This window comes from Cynocephalus volans, chromosome 8, assembly GCF_027409185.1.
Source record: "Cynocephalus volans isolate mCynVol1 chromosome 8, mCynVol1.pri, whole genome shotgun sequence".
Classification (NCBI taxonomy): Eukaryota; Metazoa; Chordata; class Mammalia; order Dermoptera; family Cynocephalidae; genus Cynocephalus; species Cynocephalus volans.
The window spans coordinates 128,204,166-128,229,312 of record NC_084467.1 but is presented as its reverse complement, the minus strand read 5'-3'; the positions used below and the strand labels follow the sequence as shown (position 1 = coordinate 128,229,312).

Genomic DNA, 25,147 nt, shown 5'->3' with positions numbered 1-25,147 from the left:
CCTGCTGACTCCTTGTTCCCAGAGGTAGAGGGATTGGAACTGCTGAGGGTGCCAAAGACCTATGCCACAGCTCTAGGTATTAGACTGTTCCCAGAATCTAATGAAAATTAATCTGGGAGATTTTTAGAAGCATTGTTGGCCTGGAGAAACTCAATTCAATTCAATGAGCTGCTTTATCGAACTGCCTTTCAGTCAGGCTACTTTCTATTCCTGCCTTTGAAGAGTTCATAAGTTAGAGGAGATGCAAATGAGTAACCACAAGGAGACTTCCTTCTTGGGGCGATTCATTATCTGAATCTCTAAAGTTACAAGACTTTAGGAAAGTGAAATTGTCAGAATACAAAAACATTCACTAAAGACTGTTTTCCTATTCTTCATTTCTTTTAGTCTCTTGCCTTCTTCCTTCCAGTCAGCAACATTTTCTTCTTACAGGTCTTCTAACACAGAACTTCCCACCCACTGTGCCTGAAAAATGGATCACCTCAGCTTTCAGGCTGGCCAGGTGAGACCAGGGGCACCCAGCGCACTTGGCAGGGGTCTGAGACTGAGAGCAGCTTTTCTGGCAGGTGCTCTACATTGCCCCCTCGGGTGGCAGGCGTGATGGGTGAGGCCTGCAGTTGACGCTTCCCCAGAGCTTTGTCAAAAACCTGCTGAGACACCTGAGCATCTACCTTAGCAGGACCTACAGAGCATGCCGTTGCCCACTGTGGACAAGGGGCTGTGGACCTGTTCGCAGAGTTGGTATGATGGGTGCCCAATGTGGTGATGATGGGTAGGGTGTAGGAGGATGTAGGGAGTAGGTGGGGTTTCCTGGTGGGTGCAACTCCAGACAGTAGCCTGGAATTTCTGTGTTCACGTATAATAGATCATTCTTTGCATTTGTGGCCAAGGTGTCCTTCTAGTGCATCCAAGCTACCCACAGGGTGAATGCTCTAAACAAGTGAGCTACTTCTACTAATTAGAGCTTTGTCTGATTCAAATTACTTGTTTAGAAAAAGTTTGATTGGACTTGGATCCATTTTCATAACATAAAAAACTTTCAATGTATCTTTTTTTTTTTTTGACAGCTGGCCGGTACAGGGATCAAACCCTGGACCCTGGTGTTATCAGCACTGTGCTCTAACCAACTGTGCTAATATGCCAGTCCCTTCAATGCTACATTTATCAATGAAAGAAAAGAAAAAAAATGATTAGATTCTTATTTCAACTGCTGTAATTTTTTTTTTTTTGAGTGGCTATGAAATGGTTTTACATTATTTTCACTCCAACTTGTGGTATCTTGAATAGATCATCATTAAAAAATCTTTATTAGGGCTGGCTGGTTAGCTCAATTGATTACAGGATGGTGTTGTAACACCAAGGTGAAGGGTTTGGATCCCCGTACTGGCCAGTTGCCAAAATTTTTTTTTTAAATTAGGAATTCAATGCATAATTTCAAGTGTAAAATATGATAGAAAAAGTTATGTGTCCAGAAACAAGTTCAAGTTTTAATTAAAAACTGTGAAAACTTATTTGGAAGCATATTATAAATTCTATATTTAAATTTTTGCATTTTTTTGCTTAAATAATTTTGCTTAAATATATAAAAAATTATTTCCCTGTGCTCGCATAGATTACCCGCATCCCCTCTAGCTTATCCCAGTGTAGCATACAAACATTATCATCATTTTCTACGTGTGTCATGATGCAAACAAGGTCAGAAAGAACTGTTCTAACATACATGCCTCAGGGCCTACTTGCTGATCTCTCTGCCAGAAATAATACCCTTCTATGAAATAATCACATGGGTCACATCCTCACTTTCTGCGAGTTCCCCTAAGTACATTTCAAGAGTCACTTCTTCGAAGAGGCTTTGTCCGAGCCTTCTATCTAATCCCCCATCACTCACTGTCTCTTAAACCTACTCTATTTTTCCTTATGTCACTTATGACTGTTCAACATTTTGTTGTCTATTTTCTGCCTCTCACAGTCAATTATAAATTCCATGAAGTCAGGGACTTTGTCTCTTTTTATTTACTGTTGTTTTCCTATAATCTAGAATAGTGCTTGGAACATAGTAGATGCTCAATACATATTTGTTCAATGAATAGATGAATTATCCGATGACTTAAACATTTATTTTCTCTCAAACACATATCTCTGTTCAGCAGTAGAGTTTACTCTGGGTATCATTGTCATCAATGTCTTTGTGGTTGGTCTCCGATGATAGTCTGATAACACACACCATGCAATGTAAGTCAATAGCAAAGTGAAACCACATATCCTGCAAAATAAGGACTTCCTGAAGTTGATGAAAGTAATACTGGAGAACTGCTAAGCCATTGCAAATCTGGATCTAGCAGAGCTAAATCATGTAAGAAATTTTAAAAATGACATAGACACAATTGGCAGGCATGATAAGACGGAATTTCAAAAGTGAATAACATGAAGGAATTTCAAGTGAATAACATGGATATGAAAGAATTAAAATCTAGTTACTTAGCAAAATCAATGAAAACTTTGAATATTTTAAAACAATGGCTAATCTTATAATATTGCTTTGAAAGTCAAATTTGAAGTATCAGGTGGAGGGTGTTTTATCTTGCTGTCATATAAATTGTCAGATGATTAGGTAATTCCTGTTAGCACATAGTTCTAATTATCATCAACATTTGGTTAAACAAAGGGCAAAGCAAACTTATTTTTCTAACTGCTAGTTTGGTTTTGCAAGTTGGAGTCTCGACCAAACCTAACTTTTTTCTCCTACTGTTTACTATAAAATTTTGGTTCTCATTTAAAATGGCCTTTTCCTGGTACCGTATGTTTTTTGAGAACTGAGGTCGTGCAGTGTGATAAGTACAATATTTATGAGTCCGTTCAAGTTGTAGAGGTACCACAGAGGAAGGAGGAGTGAAATGAAGTGTTCCTGGGGGACGAGGTGTTCAGGTTGGGGCTTTGTTTACAAGCAAATTGAGGTGGTAAGAGGAGTTGTCTCCCAAGGCAGCTAGTAACACAGCCTGGGCTTTAGGGTTGCATTTGTTTAGTTCAAATGTCTGTTCTGTCTCTTACTTACTGTGTGAACCAGGAAAAATTACTTAACTTCTCTGAGTTTTTGATTTCTCATTTGAAAATTTATATATAAAAAAATAGCAATATTAGCGATCTAAGTTATGACGAGCCAGTAAAGACATCTCAGTTCTATTCTCTCCCTCAAGAGCTTGTGTCTAGATAACTTAAACATGACACTGCTTGTGTTGATCAGATTTAGTTGGTTTTGAAGATTTGGAATTAGATGCTCCTTCTACTGGGGTGTTGTTTCAGTGAAAACCTGGACACACTGACTAGTTATTTCGGGAGGTCCACTTTTAATACTTTTTTTTTCTTCCTGCCTCCTATGAAACCCTGGTAACCAGTGATTTTTTTTTTTATTACCTCTAACATTAATCATTTCTTTGTGTTGGGAACATCCAAAACTCTCTCTTTCAGCTAAGTGAAAGTATACAATAAATTGTTGTTAATGATACTCACCTCTCAGTGCTATAGAACATCAGATCCTATTCCTCCTCCTAGCTGTAATTTTCTATCCATTAACCAGCCTCTCCCTATTCCCCTTTCCCCACCCCTTCCCAGCCTCTGGTAACCACTACTGTCTACTTCTATGTGATCACACTCCTAATACTTAAGAACAACTCCCCCCTTGCTAATGTTTGCCTGCTGCATTCTGGAGGGTCCATCTGAGAGGCACATAGGTCACGGTGATGGTGGTGGTGGTGGTGATGGTGGCAGCTGTGGAGATGGGGGACACAAGGACAAAAGAGTGATCCTAGTTGGAAATTGCTACCAGAGAATCCATAGAGAGCAAAGGCCATGCCTCTTCATTACACAACAGGGAATAAAGCCAGGCAGCAGTTTTCAAGTCTTTTGATTCAGATTGGAAAATGCTCTCCGACTCTGCAGCTGTTAATAATTAATTTACTTTGTACCAAACACCCCACATTGTCTCATTTATGTTCACCTCAAGGCAGGTACTATTATTAGTACTATTTTCCAGATGAGAACACTGAGGCTTACAGAGGCTAAGTAACTTGGCCAACACATCACAGCAAATGGCAAAATTGAGATTGGAATCCACGTCTATTCTAGAGTTAGTGCTCTTAACCAGTACACTTGGATCCTAGTTCCTATATGGCTATATTTCCTCTAATTGCCACATGGATTGTCTTTTACTTATAAAATTAGCTGTTGGTGGACTGTGCTTTTTCATTTGCAAGGCTGAGATAATTTGAGGTAATTTATCATGTTGGCAGTAGAAAAGAATAGGGATAGAAGAAGACGGGCAAGGAATGCCAGGTGGTGAAGCCAGTTTATTCCTCAAATGTTTATTTAGCAATACTTTGTATCAGGAAATTTTTTCTATTTTTTATTTTCTATTAAAAAAATTTTTTGGGCCGACCCCGTGGCTCACTCGGGAGAATGCGGTGCTGGGAGCGCAGCGGCGCTCCCGCCGTGGGTTCGGATCCTATATAGGGATGGCCGGTGCGCTCGCTGGCTTGCTGGCTGAGCGTGGTGCGGGCGACACCATGCCAAGGGTTGCGATCCCCTTGCCGGTCACACAAATGGAAAAAAAAAAAAAATTCTTTTTCGGCAGCTTGACAGTATAGGGATTGAACCCCTGGAACTTGGTGTATCAGGTAATGTTTTAGATGAACAAAATATGGTTCCTTTTAGGAACCAACCATTTATTAGGAGACATACAAACAGAAAATGATACTACAGTAAGAAAAGAGCAATACCAAAGCAGAACACGAGGTACCTTCTTTACACAGGGATGATCAGCTCTCCTTTGGGGATTCAGGTATGGCTGCACAGAGTGAGATAACTGAGCACTCTTGAAAGATAAATAGGATCTCATCAGTCAGGTATGGTACGCATTTGCATGCCTGGCAGAGGCAACAGCTTGTGCCAAAGTGAGTGGGCATGACACAGTTAATAGTTTGGTAGTGCTGGATGGTAGGGCTTGGAATTGGTGGGTGGGTGGGGGTTGGAGGTGGAAGCTGCAGGAGAGGATTCTGGTGACCTGGGCAAAGGGACTCAGATCATGAAGGACCTCCTCCGTTAGGCTAAGAAATTCGAACTATGTTCCCTAAGCAAGACAGAAACTCTAAGCGACATAACTTGATCTCTTTTGTTTGCCCTTCTGTATAGACTATCCATCATCTTTGCTCTGCTCTGTGCCCTAGGAGGCTGACCTCCATGCGTAACACGAGTTGGCAACCTTGGGGAGAACTTGGCTGTTGGGGAGCATTGGCGGGGGATCAGAGGGAGGGAAGAGAGTAAGGTTAGATAATTTATTCCCCCCAGATCTCTACTTCTGGGATCATTGTGTACTGCCTTTATCATTCAGCTAAAGATCATTGCTATTTTAGGTGGCCCTCTCTACACAGTTCTCTTTATCTCTTTAGTAATTGCTTTCTCCTCTTATTTTATTAGGTCTAGGTTTAGTAAACTTACTTCATTATTACTAGTCTGGGGGGTCTTTCATTATCCTTGTGATTTCCTTACACTCTGCCCAAATTTTTAAAAAATAATCTCTGTATTAAAATTTCCACAAATTACCTAATTTGAGTGCAATCTTATTCCTACCAGGGCCTTGATGGAAACAATGACCATAATTTAATTCTAGAATAATTGCTTTGGTAGCAGAATAGAATATGCATTGGACAGGGAGACAAGAAAGCAGGTACTGAGGCCAAAGAAGAAGACAATACAATAATTCAGATAAGAGACAGTTGGATTTGAACTTGGATTGTGGCAGTTATGATGGAGAAGAGAGGAGGGATGCACAAGATATTTGGAGATAGAATTAATATGGGGTGGTGCAACCCTACTAACCAATGGGATTCACCCTCACCAAACCCTTACTAGGTAAGGGGAAATTCTAGCCTGTAGCTTATCTGACAACAATTTCCAAAAAAGCGGAGATTTACAGAAAAGTAGAAGAGAGGCAAGTAGGATTGGTGCACTCCAAACTTTTAAATAATGTGACGCAGAAGCAGGCTTGGAAGAGTCAGGAACGATTCGAGTTTTTAAAGGTTTTAGTGTCCTGTCCCACTGGGTTAGGATGGCATTTCTGGCTCCGTCCCATTTTCCAGGGCCCATTAGGCGGTACTGGTAAGGAGTACATGGCCCAAAGAAAACTTCCCAAGCTAATCTGGGATCCTTGAGGAACAGAAATGGGATGTTGGGCTTCACACCTATGCATGCAGCGAGATCGTCCAAGTAGAGAATGTAGCTGAGTTTTTCTTCACTGGTATCTTTAATCACTCCCCTGAGAAGGAAAAACATGGATTACTTTTCATTAATCACCTCTTGCTTGGCATTTCTAAATTATAAGATCCATCCCTCCTCCCATCATTTTGTTACTTTTTTTTTCAGAATCAAATCATGTTTGGAAATTTTTTTGTGTGTTGGAAAGAAAAAATAAAGAATTTATTTACAGAGGCTAATTAATTTTGTTAAAGGCAGTGGTAAAAAGATACAATTGGAAGAGAAGCTCTAAATAATATTTTAGGTTCTTGAATTTGATATGAGGATAAAGTCTGATCAGTTCCCATATGATGGTTGCTGAATGAATGAACATGATCAGAAAGCATCACATATATTGATGGGCACCTCAATTTTTTTTATTGATGTTAATTGTGATCTTAGAGAACCATACTTGACATAGTGGGACTGAACCTGACACAAATATGAGCACAGTGTGTGCTAAGGCTTGATTCATACCTATTTTTGCTATCAGTAAACTTTTATAATGTCCCAATGTCATTCATTCAATGAATAAATAAATAATAAGTGCCTATCATATTCCAGGCACCATTCTAGATGCTGGGGATCCAACAGTGAATGAAACAAAGTCCTTGCTGTCAAAGAGCTTACATTCTAATGGAGGAAATCAACAAACTGTTAAAAAAAAATCCAAACAGATATGTAACATATCAGATGGTGGTGGGTATCATGAGAAATATAAAGGCGAATTGGGGGAAGGACAGTGGTGAGACTGGTGGGTTGCCATTTTATATATTGCTGTCAGGTAAGACTTCTCTCTTATGAGGTGACATTTGAACAGAGTGAGCCCTTCCAGGCAGGGGGAAGAGTAAGTGCAAAAGTCCTGAGGGGGTTAGGGCTGGCACGACGGTGAGGAGGTTGGAGTCCTTGAAGCAGCATGTATAAGGTGGAACAACGGCAGGCAGTGAGGGCATACAGATAGCTGAGGGCTCTGTAGGGCCACAGAGGCTGCAGGGAGGCTTTCAGGAGTGAAAGGGAGGCCATTGAAGGGTTCTACATGGAGGGGCAATGTGGCATGGCTCACCCTTGCTGCCATGTCAAGCTTAGACTGTAGAACAGCCAGAGCAGAAGGAGGGTGCTGTGGACTGATTGGATTGTGTCACCCAAAGTTCATACATTAGAAGCTTAATTCTCACTGTAACTGTTGAGAGTGGGAAATCCTATTACGGTCATTGAAAGGTGCGGCCTTGAAGAAGTGATTAGGTTGTAGGACCATGCCATAGTGAATGGATTCATAATAGTGGTCAGGGTGTGGTTCTGAGGGCTTTAAAAGAAGAGCACATGAGAGGTTAGTCTCCGTATGCTCCATCGTTTTCTGCCACGTGAGACCCCTGGTTCACTGCTGCCACCACCAAGGCCTTCACCAGATGTGTTCCCTGGACTTTGGACTTCCCAGCCTCTGAAACTTTAAGCAATAAATTTCGTTTTCTTTATAAATCACCTAGTTCTGTGTATTTTGTTATAAGCAACAGAAATGGACTAATACAGAGAGGGTGGCCAGATAAGAGGTGGCAGCAAGTATCCTGGTGAGAGATGTTGGTGGCCTGGTCTGGAGTGGGAGCAGCAGGGACACTTTAAGAGAAGTGCCTGAACTCTGAATTCATTTGGAAAGTAGGAACTGACAGTGTTGGCTGCTGTGCTGCTTCTCTCTGAGTGGTTTTTCTACTCTTGAGAATCCTTTTATTTTTTTATAATAGAATGTATAATTAGTTTCCCCTATAGCAAGATATATTTCATACCTTTTAATGAGCTGCTCCATCTTAGTAGCCTCAGCCATCAGTTTTTGGGATGGAGGTATCTTACAGAGTCCTATGAGAAAATTTGGAAACAACACTAAAGTCACATGTGGCTTATCCTTGATTTAAGTTCCCCTCCCTGTCATTTCTGGCCTCCGACTGCTCCAGCCTCAGAACATAAGATAGTCAAAGCTTAGAATGGAATTGGAATGCAGAGGATAATTTCCTGGACGTAAAATCCCCATTGTACACGCATTGTGTGTATGTTAAAGCTATTAGTTGGTTACATGCCAACACTTAAGATGATTTCCTTTTATAACACCGCTTTGGCACATCCTCACTTTTGTTGCACAAGCAGCCTCAAGCGTGGCAGGGGCCTGGCATGTGAGTCTCACAGAAGCTCTCTCTGCTTGGGTGGTCGTGAGGACCCACTCACTCTCAAGCTCCCATGGGACACATCAGACAGTCTCAGCACTTGAACTCTTCTCTCCTTGTTCTTCAAGATTCTAAACCTTGTTCTCACCCTAACAGTTTGGACCTTGGCCATTCTCTGCAGTTGCCCAGCTGCCCCAAAGTCTAAAATCCCACTCTGTCCTCTGGGTTCCTGGGACTTCCTTATAACGTGAACCCTGTCCTCCCCACTAACCTCACCCCCCCAACCCCTGCCAGTCACAGGCCACTTGTGATCTTGCTACTCCACCCTGTTCACCATCCCGTTCTGGCCAGTCCTGCCCGTCAGGTACCAAGTGCTAACCCCAGGGTGGGGGTTACTATCCATCCAAGATAGGTCCGACTCAGCTCTGTGGTACACTTTCCACTAGGGTCACTTGATCCTGTAAAAAGCTAGCACGGATTTAATTGGTGGTTCCTGGATGGCTTCTTGGAAACTCTCTGGTAAAGCTTGCAATTACTCCTATGACCCGATCTCATCGAGTTTTTCTGTCAGCTTTATCATTCTAATAAGCATTTTGGAGCTCATTATAAAATATTTTTAAAAACCACATACTTAAAGAGTCTTCTGTGGTTTTAATATAATTGGATAATGCTGTGAAAGCACTTTAATTGGCCTTAAAGAAATAAAAATTTGTGTTAATTTAATAAAGCATTGTGGAATTTTTTCTCTAATGTGAATAAAATGAGATTTTCTAACCACCACCTTCCTCCCTCCCTCCTCCACTCAAATAACATTTGCCAACTTAGGAGAACATACATTTTTTAAGTATTTGTACAGTGTGATAGAAGTCAATACTACTTAATACTGTGTCATAAGCTATTTATAAATTACTGGTGATTGTTTTTATTCATTAAGGACAGAATTCTGCTAAAGGACAGCTGGCTAGCTCAATTGTGATTGCTGTTTATATTTGAAAATAATACAACTGCAATTCTTTAAAATGCTTACTAATCTAAAACGAGTCCTCCTATAGAGAGGTATGATAGTAACAGCAATAGTGAGAGTAACAGCTATCTCTTAAAGAGCATTTACTGTGTGTTAAGTACTGTGCTCCCTGCTTTACAAAATCCATTTTACAAAATCCTTGTGAAAGAGGGCTTATTTTCCCTGTTTTACAGATGAAGGGGCTGAGGTTTACAGAAGTCCTCACTAAGCTGATGAGTTTCAAAGCTGGGTTTGGACCCTGGTAGCTCTGACTCCAGTATCTGTGCTCTTACAGTGATGACTAATGGAAAATAGTGTCTAGTGTCTAAAATATATTTTATGGGCATTTCTTAAAGGTCACTATTGCCTCATATCTCAATTTTATTCACAGAGCACATTATTTCAATATTTTTCTTTGGAAGCAACATATATTTCTACTTCTAGTTATACATGGAAAGACTTAGGAGTAAATAGACTAGATTAGACTAAGGTAGAAAAGAATAGGATCCTGAAGCTTCCAATAATTTCAGCTCATCTGAGAAATTTGATTACATACTGTTGCCCAAATTTATTTCATCTACAGTGTCAGAACCTCTCTTTCCACTTAATCATGCTGAGTGACATAAGCACGCACATGATAATATTGCACATATATACAGTTACTTGAATTTTTGAAAAAATGTGTTGCTTTAGCTCACATTTGTTTGATTTTAGCTACATGGCAGGGCACTAACTTTAAGATTCAGTTGATCCACAGGGCTTTAAATGGAGTCAGGGTACCTTTGAATACTCTTGTGGCCCATCGTGCTTGAAGCTCTGTGGCTGCTAAGACGGACCCTGTAAGGCCGATGTGGCCGATGATGGCTAATGTTGCTCTCTCCAGGTTTGAAGGAAAGATCTGCTTGTATAGAAACAACTTCTTTGTACAAAGGCTTTTCAGAGGTTCTTCAAAAAAGGGAAAAGAAAATGTATATCCTGTAGTGAAGATCACGGTATCGATGTTTTCTGCCACTGTCCCATCTTCAAAAATAGCAGAGTTTTCTGTAAACTCCATCACGCTGGTTTTAATCGTGACTGCCCCACAGAGGATACAGGTTGGCAGCTCATCATTCACTATTAACTTCGGTTTTTTCCTTTGACACAGAGGAGAAAATCATTCACTGTTATATCTACGAGACACTTCAGCTACTGATTTAGACAGTCAGTTCAGGGAAATTATCTGCCAACAAAGGAAGTGAATTGACCAATGTCTATTTCAGTCATCTACCTGACTTACTGTGTTTATAACGTGTTTAGTTTTCCTGCTCCCAGTAGAATGTATGTTGAAAATGACTAAACCTACTCTTTCTTGCCTGGGGTTTAAAGTTTTCTGTCTCTTGGAATTAATTTCTGGAGCACTACTTTTCTCAGAGCCTCAGGTGAGAGTACACAGCAATCCGTTCAATGATCAACTTTGGATCGCACATCACCTAGGCCCTCAGGGAATGACATCAGGCAAAGAGGAAATTAGCAAGAAATTCTTTGAATAAAAAAAAAATCAAATCTATTTATACTGGTAAATATTTTCACTGTGAGCATCATTCTACCTAATCACATTAGACATAACGTCTTTATAAAATTTACATATCACATCATCCTTTGCCATTCCTTTTCCTTCTAAGTTGGAAGATATCCTACCAAAGAAAAATATTTGGGTCAAGCATATAATAAAAATCACTTTTAATGACTTTACATGCATTTCAAAGGTTTTCTTCTCTTTGCCAATGTGCAACTCTATACAGATGTATAATAAAATATACCATTTCAGGAATTCCTATTAGAAATCCATACCTCTAATCATTCAGCCAGAATAGACTTTTACTACAGGCCAGTGAGAGCTGACCATCTGCACTTACTGATGCTGAAAATATTCTATTTCTAGATGGGAGCCATTTCAAGGTTCCTCAAAGCCAATTTAAATTTCCTGATTTTCAAGGTGGAAATGAAAGCTTTCATCCATCATCTTCTTCTAGCTTCGTGTATTACTACTTTTGTTACCAGATGGAGAAAACTCTTATTTCAAGAGCTATTGTGGTATCTGACAGACATTGTCTTAGGAAAATAAGTTTAGAACAGGATAAACAAAACGATGTTACAATTATTGAACATTTTGAGTTCTGAATAAAATACAATGAGAAATACTGATTTAATAAGTTTCCCATTAAATAAAAAATTTAAGTACCCCTTTGTAATACTTAATCCATAATTCTCATGGTTAAATCTTTTATTCATCTGCCTCTCTTGAATCCAGTTGAGGAAACACGAAGGCATTACTTTTACAATAAAATTAATGCATCTTCTTGTAATCATCATATTATAAGGGTAGCCCTTATCTGCAGAGCGGCTGACAACCCAGGTACCAGTTCTAGTACTGAGAAGTACCTAAAAAATAAAGCAAGAAGGATAAATACATGTCCATCATTTTGTAGTATTTTTCTGTAATGTGTTTCAAATCATTTTATAACATTCTGGTCTTATAACAACAGAGGATTGGTGAATTTGTACATAGGTCTACATGTGACGATCTATTCCTATTGCTGTCCCCGTTCTCAAAAATCACTTTCCCTAATCTGTATACCTGTTAAGTATGTTCATTATGTTTTTAAGATTATAAACATAGGATTATAATATTTGCAGATATATAGTATTGATCTGGCAATTTCTTACATGTGAGTGATATAGAATTTATAGTGAAGGTTTGGAAAAGGAATATTAACTGAATTAAATAAAAATCTACTCTTTCTGGTTCTAATCATTAACCTATAATTTATTCTAAAATGGAACAGATTTTTAATTTGTGAATCTATTTTGGACTTTCTAAAATCATTACGTATACTTCTTGCTTGAAGTAAGGGTTGCTTTAATCTTAAAACAAGGTACAAATCAGGCTTCTAATAGAAAACTTGGAGACGTTCAGAAAACAACCTGCTCTTTCTCTTACCACAGGGAGGTTTTGCCAGGATTACAAAGGGAGAGTGTGAAAGAAAGACAATTGGCCTGGGTATAGCAATTTGTCCATTTTGTCTTGATCCTGAAGGAACACTTCTGAAAAGTGCCTGGTGGTCTGGCATCCACACAATTGTCCTAGACCCTTCTTGGACACGGTTCAACTCTGTAAAGTGTGGCTTCTTAAATAGTTCAGGGAGGACCATGAGTGGCTTTAAGGATTTTTAGGTTTTTTTCCACTTACTCTGTGTCCCCATAATTCAGCACTTGGCCAGTGTGTTTTATAATTTTGAATATCTCCCTCCAGTGCCTTTTACAATTTTGAATACCTCTCCATAAATGACGGGCGTGGGGCTCTGGTTCAGGGGTGATGTACCTGAGCTGCTGTTCGGCTGAGCTCCACTGCAACATCTCCTCCAGTGTTCCCAAGACCGAGCACCAGGACACGTTTGCCCTGAAAGCCTTCTGGAAACTTGTACTCTTGGCTGTGCAGGATCTGGCCTTTAAACTTATGGATTCCTCAAGGGAGAGAAAGACCAGAAAATCCAAAATATCAAAAGCTATAATTCCCCAATATGCAAGGATAGGGTCTGTGGAAAAATGGAAGTTCCAGAAATACAGTGGCCTTGCTCCTGCCACTAGTCGCAGGAAGTAGAGCAAGCATGGGATCCCCTTGCCTGTGGGATGCTGTGAGCTCACATATAGATTTAGTACAACCTGCCTTATTACCAATATAGGAGATCTTATAGCTATATGAGTGTTTCCTTTTAAACCAATTACTCTGGGAAATAAAACTCACTGCAGACAAATAATAAGTCGCATCTAATACACTACCATGAACATCCTAGGCAAAAAGTAGATGTTTCTAGTCCCATGTCATTACACCACATCTACAATAAGTATTATATCCAACTGTGACTTCTCTAACAACCACTGCACTCTTATGTATAAGTACCCATTTGACATCTTTTGGATATTGAATAAGCATCTCAAAGTGAAGAAAAAAAAGTATGATAAGTTGATGAATGTTATTTTATCCAACAGACATTTCCTATCAGAATGTGACTGATGTACATAATATGTTAACAAAATTAATTTCCATTCAATTAAAATTTCCCGCAAAAGAAATTCTGTGGCAAGTCCTTCTGTAAATAATTATTCCTGTGATTTAGGCTCATGTTACCTATAATTTATGCTTACTTTACTTTACGTTTTATTATATGCTTTATGCTTAATTATACTGTATGCTTATTTGTACTCTATTCTTACATTACTTATACTTGTTTCTGACTGATCTTTTAAGCTCCTAACACTCTGTCAAGAGAAGCATGGCTATTATAATATTTATACATGTAAGAAGGGCCAAATACCAAATACTTCTCCTTTTGATTTATTTTTAGTAATGACCTCCTTGGCACATATAAAAGATATAAGCCCTGGGTTCATATAAACTAAGAATGACAGTAACAGTGGGAGTAGGAGTGTTTACAGTGGAGGCGGCAGTGATGAAAATTACGAGAGGTGACAGAGGAAACAATAGTGATGGGGCTGGTGACCGTCAGACCCACCGACAAGTGAGATGAAACATTGACAAAGAATCAGAAAGAGAGGTTTAAAAGTTTAGAGGACTAGACAGCCTCCCACACTAATGCTTCAAGGGCTTTTGAAGTTTTAGTGTATAAAGATCAGGCTGTCTCTTAGAATATATCATTCTCCTACCATTCCATCACTGATACATTCGTTTACTCAGTAACATTTATTGAATAGCTACCATATATAACAAAATGTTTTAAGAGAATTCTTTGCCTGCAGAAGCCCTCAAAGCTGTAATCTAAACAATAGTTATTGCATTCCAAGTGAGGTGCTAAACCAACTATGCAGAATTTGCAAAAAACGTGTACCCAGATCAGTTTTATCAGCCTTAGCCTCACGTCCACTTTGAGAGTCTAAAATGGTTGAACTTGAAGTGTCTAAGATTGGCAATTGAACAATTCCATGAAAAGAATTGCTAAAGAACTATGGCATTTTCTGTCCTGTTGACATGGAAGCAGGTGTGAAGGCTTTCAAGGGGAACATCTGACACCTTGACCTTTAAAGTCTCTGGAGCACAGACTGGTGCTTGACCCATGCTTGAAAGGCTAAGACTGGAACTGCCTACAAGAGATGGTGTCTGCTCTGGGAGCAAGTGTTTCTTCCACTGTTGACAGTGTGAGATACATATTTCATAAGGACCAGACAAGGGCCATGTGGGAGAGGGCCAGTCTGATGCCAGCTTAAAGGGACTTTGCACAAGGTGGTCATCTGCACAGGTAATGAGATCCTAACAGATAGTCTATGTGGGGATGACCTGGGGAGATTCTAGGGTTTAAGGAGTTCTAAGTGGTCAGCCTGAGAGTGTATGACCTATGATAAGGAGCTAGTGTTGAGACATTCCCAGTAATGGAGGTCTCTCCGAACCAGAACCTAGGAAGGCACCCCATGAAGAGTCAATTTTCAGTCCCCCCAAGGCCAGAGAAAACTAGCACTGGATTAGTGCCAGTCAAGACCATTCCTGATCCCTGACCTCATTTTGCCCTTCACCTGACTCCAATTCTGGAAGGGTCAGAAACTTCAGCTGGAGGGTAAAGGGTGTGGAGGGAAGAGGAACTGGCAGAGGAAAAGAGAAGCTAAGCACACCAATCTCTTCCCACTGCTGCCGTCACCCAAAGCAGGAGCCAGATGGGAGAAGGAGAGAAGTTTTAACAGTACATGTGGTTGCAAATTTTGACTACTGCATGAGACAGGACAATTTTGTCATGAAAATGAGAATTTTTTTGGTGACCTAAAGTGATCAGAGGACTTTTCATCATCTGAGAGTGAGCAGAGAAGCCGTGGAACCTGCCTGAGATTTCATCCAGAGGCAGAGGAAGGACAAGCCCCACAGATCAGGTCTGCAGAAGTATTAAAAGAAAACATAATGTTGGCTAATAATTGTCCTTTACATGATCTTTCAACACTATACACTGAGGAGCTATATTAGGTCTAAGGGATATGAGGATAAAAGGCAGTCTTTAAGGAATTTGTCCTCCAGTGGAGAGATAGGTAAGTAAACTGATAACAGCCAACATTTATTTAGCCCTTACTATGCAAGTCCCAGGCATTCATCTAAGAACTTTATACACATTAACTAATTTAAACCTCACAGCAACTTCATAGGGTATACAGTATTATTATTAAATTTTACTAATGATGCGATTGAGGGACAGGGATGTTAAGCAATTTGCCCAAGGCCTGTATAGTAAGTAGCAGAGCCCAGATGGGAACTCGGGTTGTCTGACTCTGAAGCTCAGCTGTCAAGCATGATACTATACTGCTTTCCAGGACTGGTGTTGTTATGGCTTCAATGGGGCATTCAGCCTAGACTGAGCCAGGGGAGGTCTTCTGGATGAGGAGATTTTTAAAAAAGGGGGAAATTTGAAGGATGATTAGAAACTGGAAAAGGGGAGCACTGAGAGGGTTCCAATAAGTGGGAATAAAAGCTGCATCAAATGCATTAGAGAATGGGGCATTCAGTCATTTACTGAGGTTTTACCAGAGAGAAGTTACTTGAGGGCTTAACCTTGGTTCATAGTTTGTATCTTTCCTGTTACTTAACTCAATGCCTTACATATGATAATTGTATTTATCTCTGCAATTGCATATTTGAGCATGGGAGCCATGAAAAACCACAGAATGCGTAGGTAGCATTAAATCAATGATTATACCAATGCAGTGCCAAAATTTATTTAGTAAATCAAACTACTACTTAAGGAAGAAGAATATGGCAATTTATACGGATAAAAACTGGGTTACAATTTCAACTTTCAAATAGTTGTGGTTGACACCTGATAGACAAAGCTTGTACTTTCTATGGATTTTTTTCAATTGATAGGGTAGAAATAGCCCTGATACTTTTTATATAGAGAGGAGTTCATGTTCCCAAGTAAAACATTCATTCAACAGAGGTCTTAAAGCTATTTGTGAAAGATGCTGTGGTGATTAGTCAAAAGCAGAAAAAGAATCTTAAAAAGTTGTAGTCTGAAGGTAGTCTGGTGTAAAGGATAAACCATCCCAATCCTGACAAGACACCAAATTCTCAAAGTATCCATATCAATAGTTTGGCACTTGCAACACATTTTTCCTATAGAGACTTTGTTAGAAGAGGCAATTGGTTGTATATGCTTTTAGCACTGTTTATTCCTCAGACCAGTAGGAAGCCTGAAGTCCACCCACCACGTACTATAGTGCTTCTTTGCAAAACTGTGTATTGACTTCTCACTTGATTTTTAACACATTTTTCAGAATAGGATATTTTGTTAATTTGCAATTATGTTTATAAGTTTTATATTTCATTTTTTTCTTGTCAAGTTTTTCAAGTTTGATTCTTCACATTTTCCTTCTTTAATTTTTGTTTCAGTCCCTTGAAGAAGTTTCAAAACTTCATGTACTTCATTGCCTTTAAGGCTAATAATAAGTGTCAGAAGAGAAGTAGTTTTACTACATTTTAGTAATCCTCGTTTGACTAGTTTTATTTCCCTCACCTGAGTTTGAATAGCTGTTGGTTTTCCAAATAATCAATTTTGGACCTCAAAAGATGGAGATTTGTCAATCATGAGTATGTTAAAAACAATGTTGCTGTTGTAGTCAAAGGCATTTCCAGAAGGGAATTTCTAAAACTCCTTTTCGTGGCTAACTGTGGTCTAAGAGATTATGGATTATTATTATGTTGACTCTTTGGAAGGATGAATATATTCCTTTACATGTATAATTTCTGGTTTGTTTCTTTTTAAAATATCTTTCCTTTGCTTATATTCTCACCTCCTTTATGTTCTTGAATTACAGGTCAGTCCTGACTCAAATAACCTGTAATTCAATCGGCAAAATCAAAACCTGTTCTTTTTCATGATGGATCTGATAGTTTTAAGCCTCATATGAGCATTAAACTTGAACTAGACATGCATGATAAAGCTTAAACAATAACAATAACATTTATGTTAATAAGTAAATAATAAGACCTGACCCCTATATGGTGCTTTATATCTTTTAAAATAATTTTGTACGTACTATTTTTAAGACTGAATATAAAGTTATCTATAATAATGGAGAAGTATTTCCAATTACGAATCAATAGCTCTTCTTCTAGAAGAAGCCAGAATAGAAGGCTTGGGCTCAGGAAGAAATCACTCACCAGGGAAGGATTCCAAAGGTAAACAGGGATTCAGGAAACGCCCGGTGCAAACCATGACAGCATCAAAGACAGCTCTATCCTGCTTGCCCTCTGTTTCTGTGACGACATTCCACTGACCAGTTTCAGAGAAGTCTGGATGCTTTGTTACGCTGCACACAGTGGTCTAAAAGCAAAAGACAAATACTCACTTCCTATCAATATTTTCTGAGCTCCTGCAATGACTGGGATGGTAACCATGCCTGTTATTTTAAGTAGACCAAGTACCATGATAGGAGGTCTATAAATATTGGTTTATCTTTTTCCCAGAGAACTGAAGTAAACTGTGCAATCTCTCAAAGGTGGTAATATAGATTTATACCCAAGATATTTGAATCCTTTCACTGGGAGGAAGAAATAGCTAGTTTTAATTCCTGGTGAGAAGGAGATAAGTTATAATACCTGATGCACTGAAAAAATTTAGAAAAATGAGTTTTGCCCCATTATAATTTCTGTCATTCTTACTTTTAGTCATTTCTTCCCAATGGGTTTCATGAACAAAGTTCTTTTTTTTTCCTCTAAAAAAAAAAATTCTAAACTTTATCTTGAATGAGAGTTTGACATTTAGAGGAGGAATCAAGAAATTCAATATTTTAATGATTTATTTGAGTAAAAAACATGAGCAGCAGAAGTGAGGAGTCTTAAAGTCAAGAAAAAGTTTGCTTAAACATCCTATTTTCATTAGATTGCTAAACAGGCCAGCCCCATTCATTAACCTTCCATAAGCCAAAGTATCTTACCTTAAATTGAATATATTTCAGGAGGTCAAAGTGCTCAGCAAATTCATGGAGATAGTCCCAAAATTTTCCTTGGTTCATAAAATTGGGATAATCTTCTTGGAAAGGGAAGTCACTGTAACATGACATTTCCTTGCAGACATTTGTCACTAAGGACCTGTAGACTCTGGTCATCCCATCTTCAGAAGATTCCTGTGGTGAGGACATAGTTATCTTGATAGGGTGAGCCAGGAGGAAGAGAACAGAGATCCTGGTGGCTCATGCCAGCCCCATAGTTAGCATTCCACTTGCACTTTTAAAAAGCTCTGAAACTCAGCATTGTGTCCCCATGCTATAATCATCAGAAATCATAGGTAGAATTGGAATAATTAAATGCAAAATCCTTCTCAAACCTCAAAGAAGCTAAATGAAATTTTATAAGGCTCTCCAAGTCTAACATTGTCCTTAAACAAAGGATTCCATGAATGTAGGGCCCACGATCTGTCCTGGTTCTTTTCCTTCTCCTCTTGTCCTGGCTACTTCCTCCACTCCAGCTCTGGACATCTTCCTCTTTGCCTTTCCTTAGGTAACCCCTTGCTGATTTTTCTCATCATTGTTTATGTATATTCTCAATCACCCTCTTTTTATTAGTTCCTTCCTATCAGCATTTAAAATACTGAAGACTCTACTTTTAAAAACACAACAAAGCCCCCTCTCCACGTATGTCCCCTTTCAGCACCACATCTCTCCATCCTATCTCAATCTTCATGAAAGAATCATCACATACTCATAGCCTGTATTTTCTCAGGTGCTCCTCAACTTGGAGTCTTGTCTTGATTTCCATCACTTGAAGATAAAGCAACAAAAGCAAAAGGCCTGTATTAAAGGCACCAATGAATTTCTTATGGCTGAAGCTAATCTCTATTTCTCCCTCAAGTCTCTTTCGTAGCTGTCACTTTCTCTAAGAAGCCTTCCATGGCCCAAAAGATCTGCATAAGGTAGCTGTTGTGGACCCACAGAACCCTGTACTTCCAACACAGAACTGATCACACTGCGTTATTTCCTATTTCTGTTCCCCAGTAGACTGAAAGGAGGGCAGAGATCCTGTCTCTGTGGTTCACCATTGTGTCCTGGCAGAAGGATATGATAAACACTTGCTGAATGAATGAAAATTAATATTACAACTGCATTTTTGAAAAAAAAATAGTGTGTATATATATATACATGTATATATACATGTGTGTATATATATATATATATATACACACACATACGCTGGAAGAAATTACATTGAAATTTTAATAGTGCTAACCTGTGGGTGTTGTTGCTATATTTGATTTGCATTTTTCCTTTTACTTAATTCAATATTATTTCCTAAAACTAATTTGTGTTACTTTAGAATAGGAGAAGGAAACCAAACCAACCATGGGGTCAAACAGCAGAAGTTACACAAACCAAATCCAGTACTTTCTTTTCACATTGGCATTTGGTGGCATGACGAGGCTCACAGTATACCAGAAAATGTTCTTTTTTCCTCCTGTTATACTATAATCCTAGAGTTGTGACCACTCCCACTTACATACATTTGCTTATTCTGTTTTATTTACCATCCATCCAAGACCCAGCAAATACCATCTTTTCCATGAAGGCTTCTCTCATTCATACAGTTGAATGAATCTTGCTCTTCTCTTCCCCCTCTGGCATTTAGTACTTGGGCCTGCTTGGCTTCCATCTTCTGACACCTTCTTATGCCCCACCACTAAGGGGCATCCGTGGGTCCCCACTGAATACCTTGTTACTCCCAGTAACCAGGACCAATCCTGGCCAGAGGCAGGTGGTAATTAACCACTTCCAGCCCTACTTTCTAATGATGAAGTCAACTAACAGCTGGCCTGGCCCTCAATATGACCCCCAAGGCTGCATATTCCACTTCTAAGAAGGACTGGTCAGTGCCTGAGTTCTTTCTGTTCCGATGATGTGAAAGCTACTCCCTCTCTTTTGGAGGGTCTGTGCTCCTGCCTCACTCTTGCCAGTTCTCTTCCCAAAGATCTGAATAACGCCTGTGGATTTGGGCTCCATTCTCAGATGTCAACTTCCAACCTCCCTAGAGTGTAATCTCCATATTCACCAATACCATGCGGCTTTCCTGATGTGACCCTCTGCTCCTTTGTCTTAGAATGTCCATTGTCCAGAAATTATCATTAGCTTCCAATACCATGTTTGGCTATCAGACTTAACTCTTTCCTCCTCTCTCTTCCAACAGCCCCTGCCCCTGCCTACATATTCTCAAGGTTCCTCACTCATCAGATTGCGTCCTGCTCAGTGCATGACACTGCACCGTGCACATGTTTGTGTTGTTGCAGTCAGCTGCTCCCCTACTTGATCACCAAGGCAGGCTGAAGCCACTGTGTCTGAGCAGAGAAAAACCAAATGGCTGGACTGTGATCAATCGAGATGGGAGAATTTGGACCACTCACAGTAAACTTCCATAGTCCCCCGATGTTATTAGTTCTCTCAAAGCAGGTGGGCTCCAAGCCCTCGTCCAAGCAACATTTGATGGAGGACAGGCCACTCACACCAGCTCCAATCACTGCAACTCTCTTGGCCATGGTATGCTCTGTTAGAGGAAGGGCAAACAGAACTTTTTTATATGACATGGTTAGAAAGGAGTCCTTGTCACAGGATACATTTATATTGATATAAATATTCTCTTTTGTGTTTGAATGGATTCAGAATCACATTTTGGTTAAAAATGCAGGCTCTGAGATTAGAGTGTTTTAAGTCCTGCCTTCACCAGTTAACTGTGTGACCTTAGGCTAACTCTGTCCTCTCTGTGCCTCAGTTTTCTCATCAGTAAAATGGGGAGGGTAACAAAAACAACAACAACAGCAACAACTTCTACTACTACTTTAAAGATTTGTTATGAACATTAAATGACTGATATATGTTGGAAGGGTTTTAGAAGTATGTCTGTTACATAGTAAGTGCTCAATTAAATTTAGCTATTACTATTATTGTTATTGTTGTTAGCTAGTGTAGCTAGGACTTGACCCCCTTGGGACCCTAGATCCTCTCAGTATTAAAGGGGCCCTTTGCCATTACCTTGCTCCTCTGAATCCTAGAAATTGCAGTCAGTGGAAATGTTAGTTTTAATTCAAAGCATTTAGAGTCCTGAAGAATAGCTGGTCATGGCCATGCCTTTCCATACAACAAGGATATTATTTGAATTGGAGTGGGGGTTGTTCTTAACCTTGCACAGAGGCAAGATGGACCATAAGAGATAATGAAGTCCTCAAGGAAACTCCTATGAGTGGGACATTTTGGAGTCCAAGATGAGGTCAAGTGGAAATGAGGGTGGTCATTACGTGTTAGGGGAGACTTGAAGCATGTGTCATGGGGATTTACAGCCAGCTTTTCTTGATTTTATAATTTGGGCTTTTGCAAACCTCCATGTAGCTTCTGCCTTGATCAGATGGGCTAATCAGTTAATTCCAGTACATCAGGTTTACGTTCTTCACATGTCAAGTGGACTTAGTTGCAAGTGCTGCTTTTTACTTCAACAGCCTTGGCCAGTCCAGAAAACACACAAACAGTAGTTGAGACCTCAGAGTATGTAATTGTTTTATAAAATATCTATAACTCAGTACGTGTATATATACGGTATTTTTAAAAGAGAGATCTAGCTGTATACTGCCTAAGTGATAAGTGATTTTTTTTTTTTTTTTTTTTGGGCTGCTGGCTGGTTTGGGAAACTGAACCCTTGACCTTGGTGTTATCAATACTATGCTCTAACCAACTAAGCTAACAGGCCAGCCCTAACCCCTGTGTGATTTTTTGTAGATTCATGCCACTTATCATAGTGGTATTTACTTTGTGGAACCAAGAGAGCAAGTGTTTATTGAGCAAGAGAACAAATGCTTATTGAGCCCATAGGGCCAGTAAATGGGAAAACATAGCATCATCATTTGACACAACTTAAGGCTACACAGCTAATAACAGGCAGAGTCTGCTCTGAATATGGATCTCTGGCTCTGAAGCCAGGCTGCGCACACAGTGTTGGTCTGAGAGCCTGAGTGTCCTGTGATTTCCATCACCAAGCCTCCTCTCTCACCTGTGCTCAAGTTTGCTGCTGCACCTTTGGGATGGGCATGGGAGGTTCATCTCTATGGCTTTGCAACTTACCCCCTCATCAGATCAGAAGTGCTAGGCATAGAAGCAAAGTGGACTTACTGACTACAGGGAGCAAGAAAGATTTCTGAGCCCTCGGAGCCCTCAGACTCACCTGAATCTGGAGCAGATTCATGGACTTGCAATGAAGATGAGAGAGATTTCCTAGGGCCGCCTGTTTCCAAATTTGTTTACTATCCTGCCCTTTGTAAGGCTGAGATCTCCACATCTGGCTTTATTATCTATTGCAAAATTTATACTTCTTTCCTTTAGACTCTTCGTTTATTTGGGAGTCTCTATTTATTTGAGAGAGCTAGGTGGGCTGCAGTGAGAATGGAATTTGGAGGCAGCAGAATTGGATTTGAACCTTTTCTCTGTTCCAGCCCTGTGACCCTGAGCAACCTATTGAAACACCCTTAGATATATTGTTTATATTGTTTGTAAAATAAGAAAAATGCCTATGTTGAAGGATTGTTTGAGTTTTAGACAAAGTGATATTACTTACATAAAAGTGCCTGGTACAAAATATCTACTCAGTGTTTACTTTCTACCTCCCTGCTTGTCTCCCTCCTTCTCTCTCTTCTCCCTAAAAAGACAACTCACACATAAAATTCATCAACCATTTGGAAACAAGTAGAAGAACATACCTGTGATTTCCTTCAGGTTGAAGTAGGCAGTCTAGACAGCTTCTAACCAGAAATAAATGGCCTCTAACAATAAGAACACTTGAATTTTTAAGTTACTAGGTAGAGGTCTGAAGTTGGCAGATCTCTGCTGTGCTGTGTCTTTGCAATAACTCAAAAGAGATGGTTGCTAGTTGAATTTGTAAACAATATACTGAAATGAACAGACTGGCAGCAAATTAATTCATACAACAGATGTGCCCAGGGCACCTCTAAGCACAGGTACTGAGAGAAGTGACTAAATAATAGTAATAAAGTCCTCGAAATAAAAAAAGACACGGTAACTGCCCTCAAGGAGATGTTGCTATATGGAGAGAGGCTGACACACATGATACCATGTGGCAAGTTCTATAAGAGCAGCATGTTCAGGTACAAATGCCTGTAGATTCCCTTGGCCTGTTTAGCCTGGAGACCTAGCTAGGGACACAGAGAGGGCTGTGGGATAAAAAGGGACTGGGCAAAAACATGTCTTTTAAGGACTGACTCAGAGACTGTACAAGCAGTAGAAACAAATTGGGAACTTGCAGCTTTGAAAATTAATCCATATTTACAGACTGTGAATTTCTGCGTAGAGGCAGCCATTTTAAAGTCAGTAAGGGAAGGCAGTGAGTGAACTAGAAACTGAGATCTGAATTCTAGTTTTGTGTCTGCCTCTAAATGGCTATGTAACCTTGGTCAAGATTCTTGATTTCTCTGTGCCATTGTTTCCACAATTGTAAAGCAGAGGGCTAAAGTGGTATTCTTTGTTTTCTTCCAGCTTGAAAGGAATGTTATGTCTGAAAACTAAATAATTGGTATATATATATATAAAAAAATAGATGTGAATTCAAAGGTATGAGAGAATACAGCAGGCTTGAAGGATTGGGAGAATATAGGTTTGAGCAAGATCTTAGTAAACGATAAGGTGTGCTACCAATGTACGATGCTCAAAGCTTGCTTATATTTAGTCCCTTGGCAGAAAAGACCCCTGATCTATCGAACTACACCTTTGTACAACAGGAAAAACCCACCCCATACTTGACCAACCAGGAAATGCAGGGATCATTTTTGAGACGTGGGGAAACTTCGATGATGTGCAAAACATGTAATCAATTATGATTTCCCTGAGTTTGGAATTTGGTCAGTTTATGTTTCTGATCATCACCCCACTATGCTCTTGCTTGGTTACAGTAATTCCCATCACCCCACCTGTGGAGTATTGTTTCGCAGTGTCTGGCACCCCCAGCTCATTAACAAGATGAAATCATAGGTGAGTCTAGACTCATGGAAAGTCTCATGATTATTATTCCCACGGACACCTCCTTTCAGATAATTTCCCCTACAACATAACTTTGTTTCCTTACAACTTCCCTTTACTTCCTGATTCTCTCCTTAATTCTGTTGCTGTAGCCCTAATCAAAAGTCTCCAGAAGAGAATCACATTCATACTTAAAGAAGACACCCTCCAAGGAGAACATTCATCCTCTGCAAAAGCAGTTTCTGGAAACATTTCCCCACTTAAAAAAAAAAAAAAAAAAAAAAGTCCAAGGCACTTACCTTGTTAGCATAGAGCAGATACTTTGACTTAAATTATTTCTCAATGCCAATTAGCCAAAGATAGTGTTTGTCTTAAAAACAAAAACAAAAACAAAAGAACCCCCCCCCAAAAAACTCCAAAAAGCAAGCTCCACCCCCAATTTTTTGTTTTAAAAGAAAAATAAACAGAATGCTGACTTTCATCAAGGTGCTCTCAGTTTAAAACAAAAGCCAGTCCTCTTTCCTGTCATACTGGTGACAGCCGGAAGTATACTAAGGAATAAAAGTTGTGTAGGACATGAATTTATACTTCCGTGATCGCAAGGGAGAGCAGAATGACTAGTTAGAATCCGGCTTCCGGATTGGAAGGACGTACAGGACTTCTGCCCCTTTCCCCCACC

At 39.6% G+C, this 25,147-nt stretch overlaps 1 protein-coding gene across 1 annotated transcript; it reads right to left on the bottom strand.

Annotated features, from left to right (window-relative positions):
• Window positions 1-4,387: 4,387 nt before the first annotated feature.
• On the bottom strand, window positions 4,388-25,093 carry LOC134383487 (dimethylaniline monooxygenase [N-oxide-forming] 4). Its single transcript, XM_063104591.1, has 9 exons — window positions 24,768-25,093; window positions 20,859-20,998; window positions 18,406-18,594; window positions 17,630-17,792; window positions 12,800-12,942; window positions 11,660-11,859; window positions 10,219-10,571; window positions 8,064-8,133; window positions 4,388-6,307 (listed from the first exon to the last, which is right to left on the bottom strand). The coding sequence occupies exons 2-9, from the start codon at window positions 20,988-20,990 to the stop codon at window positions 5,887-5,889; spliced, it is 1,671 nt and encodes a 556-aa protein (XP_062960661.1). The 5' UTR covers window positions 20,991-20,998; window positions 24,768-25,093; the 3' UTR covers window positions 4,388-5,886.
• Window positions 25,094-25,147: the final 54 nt, after the last annotated feature.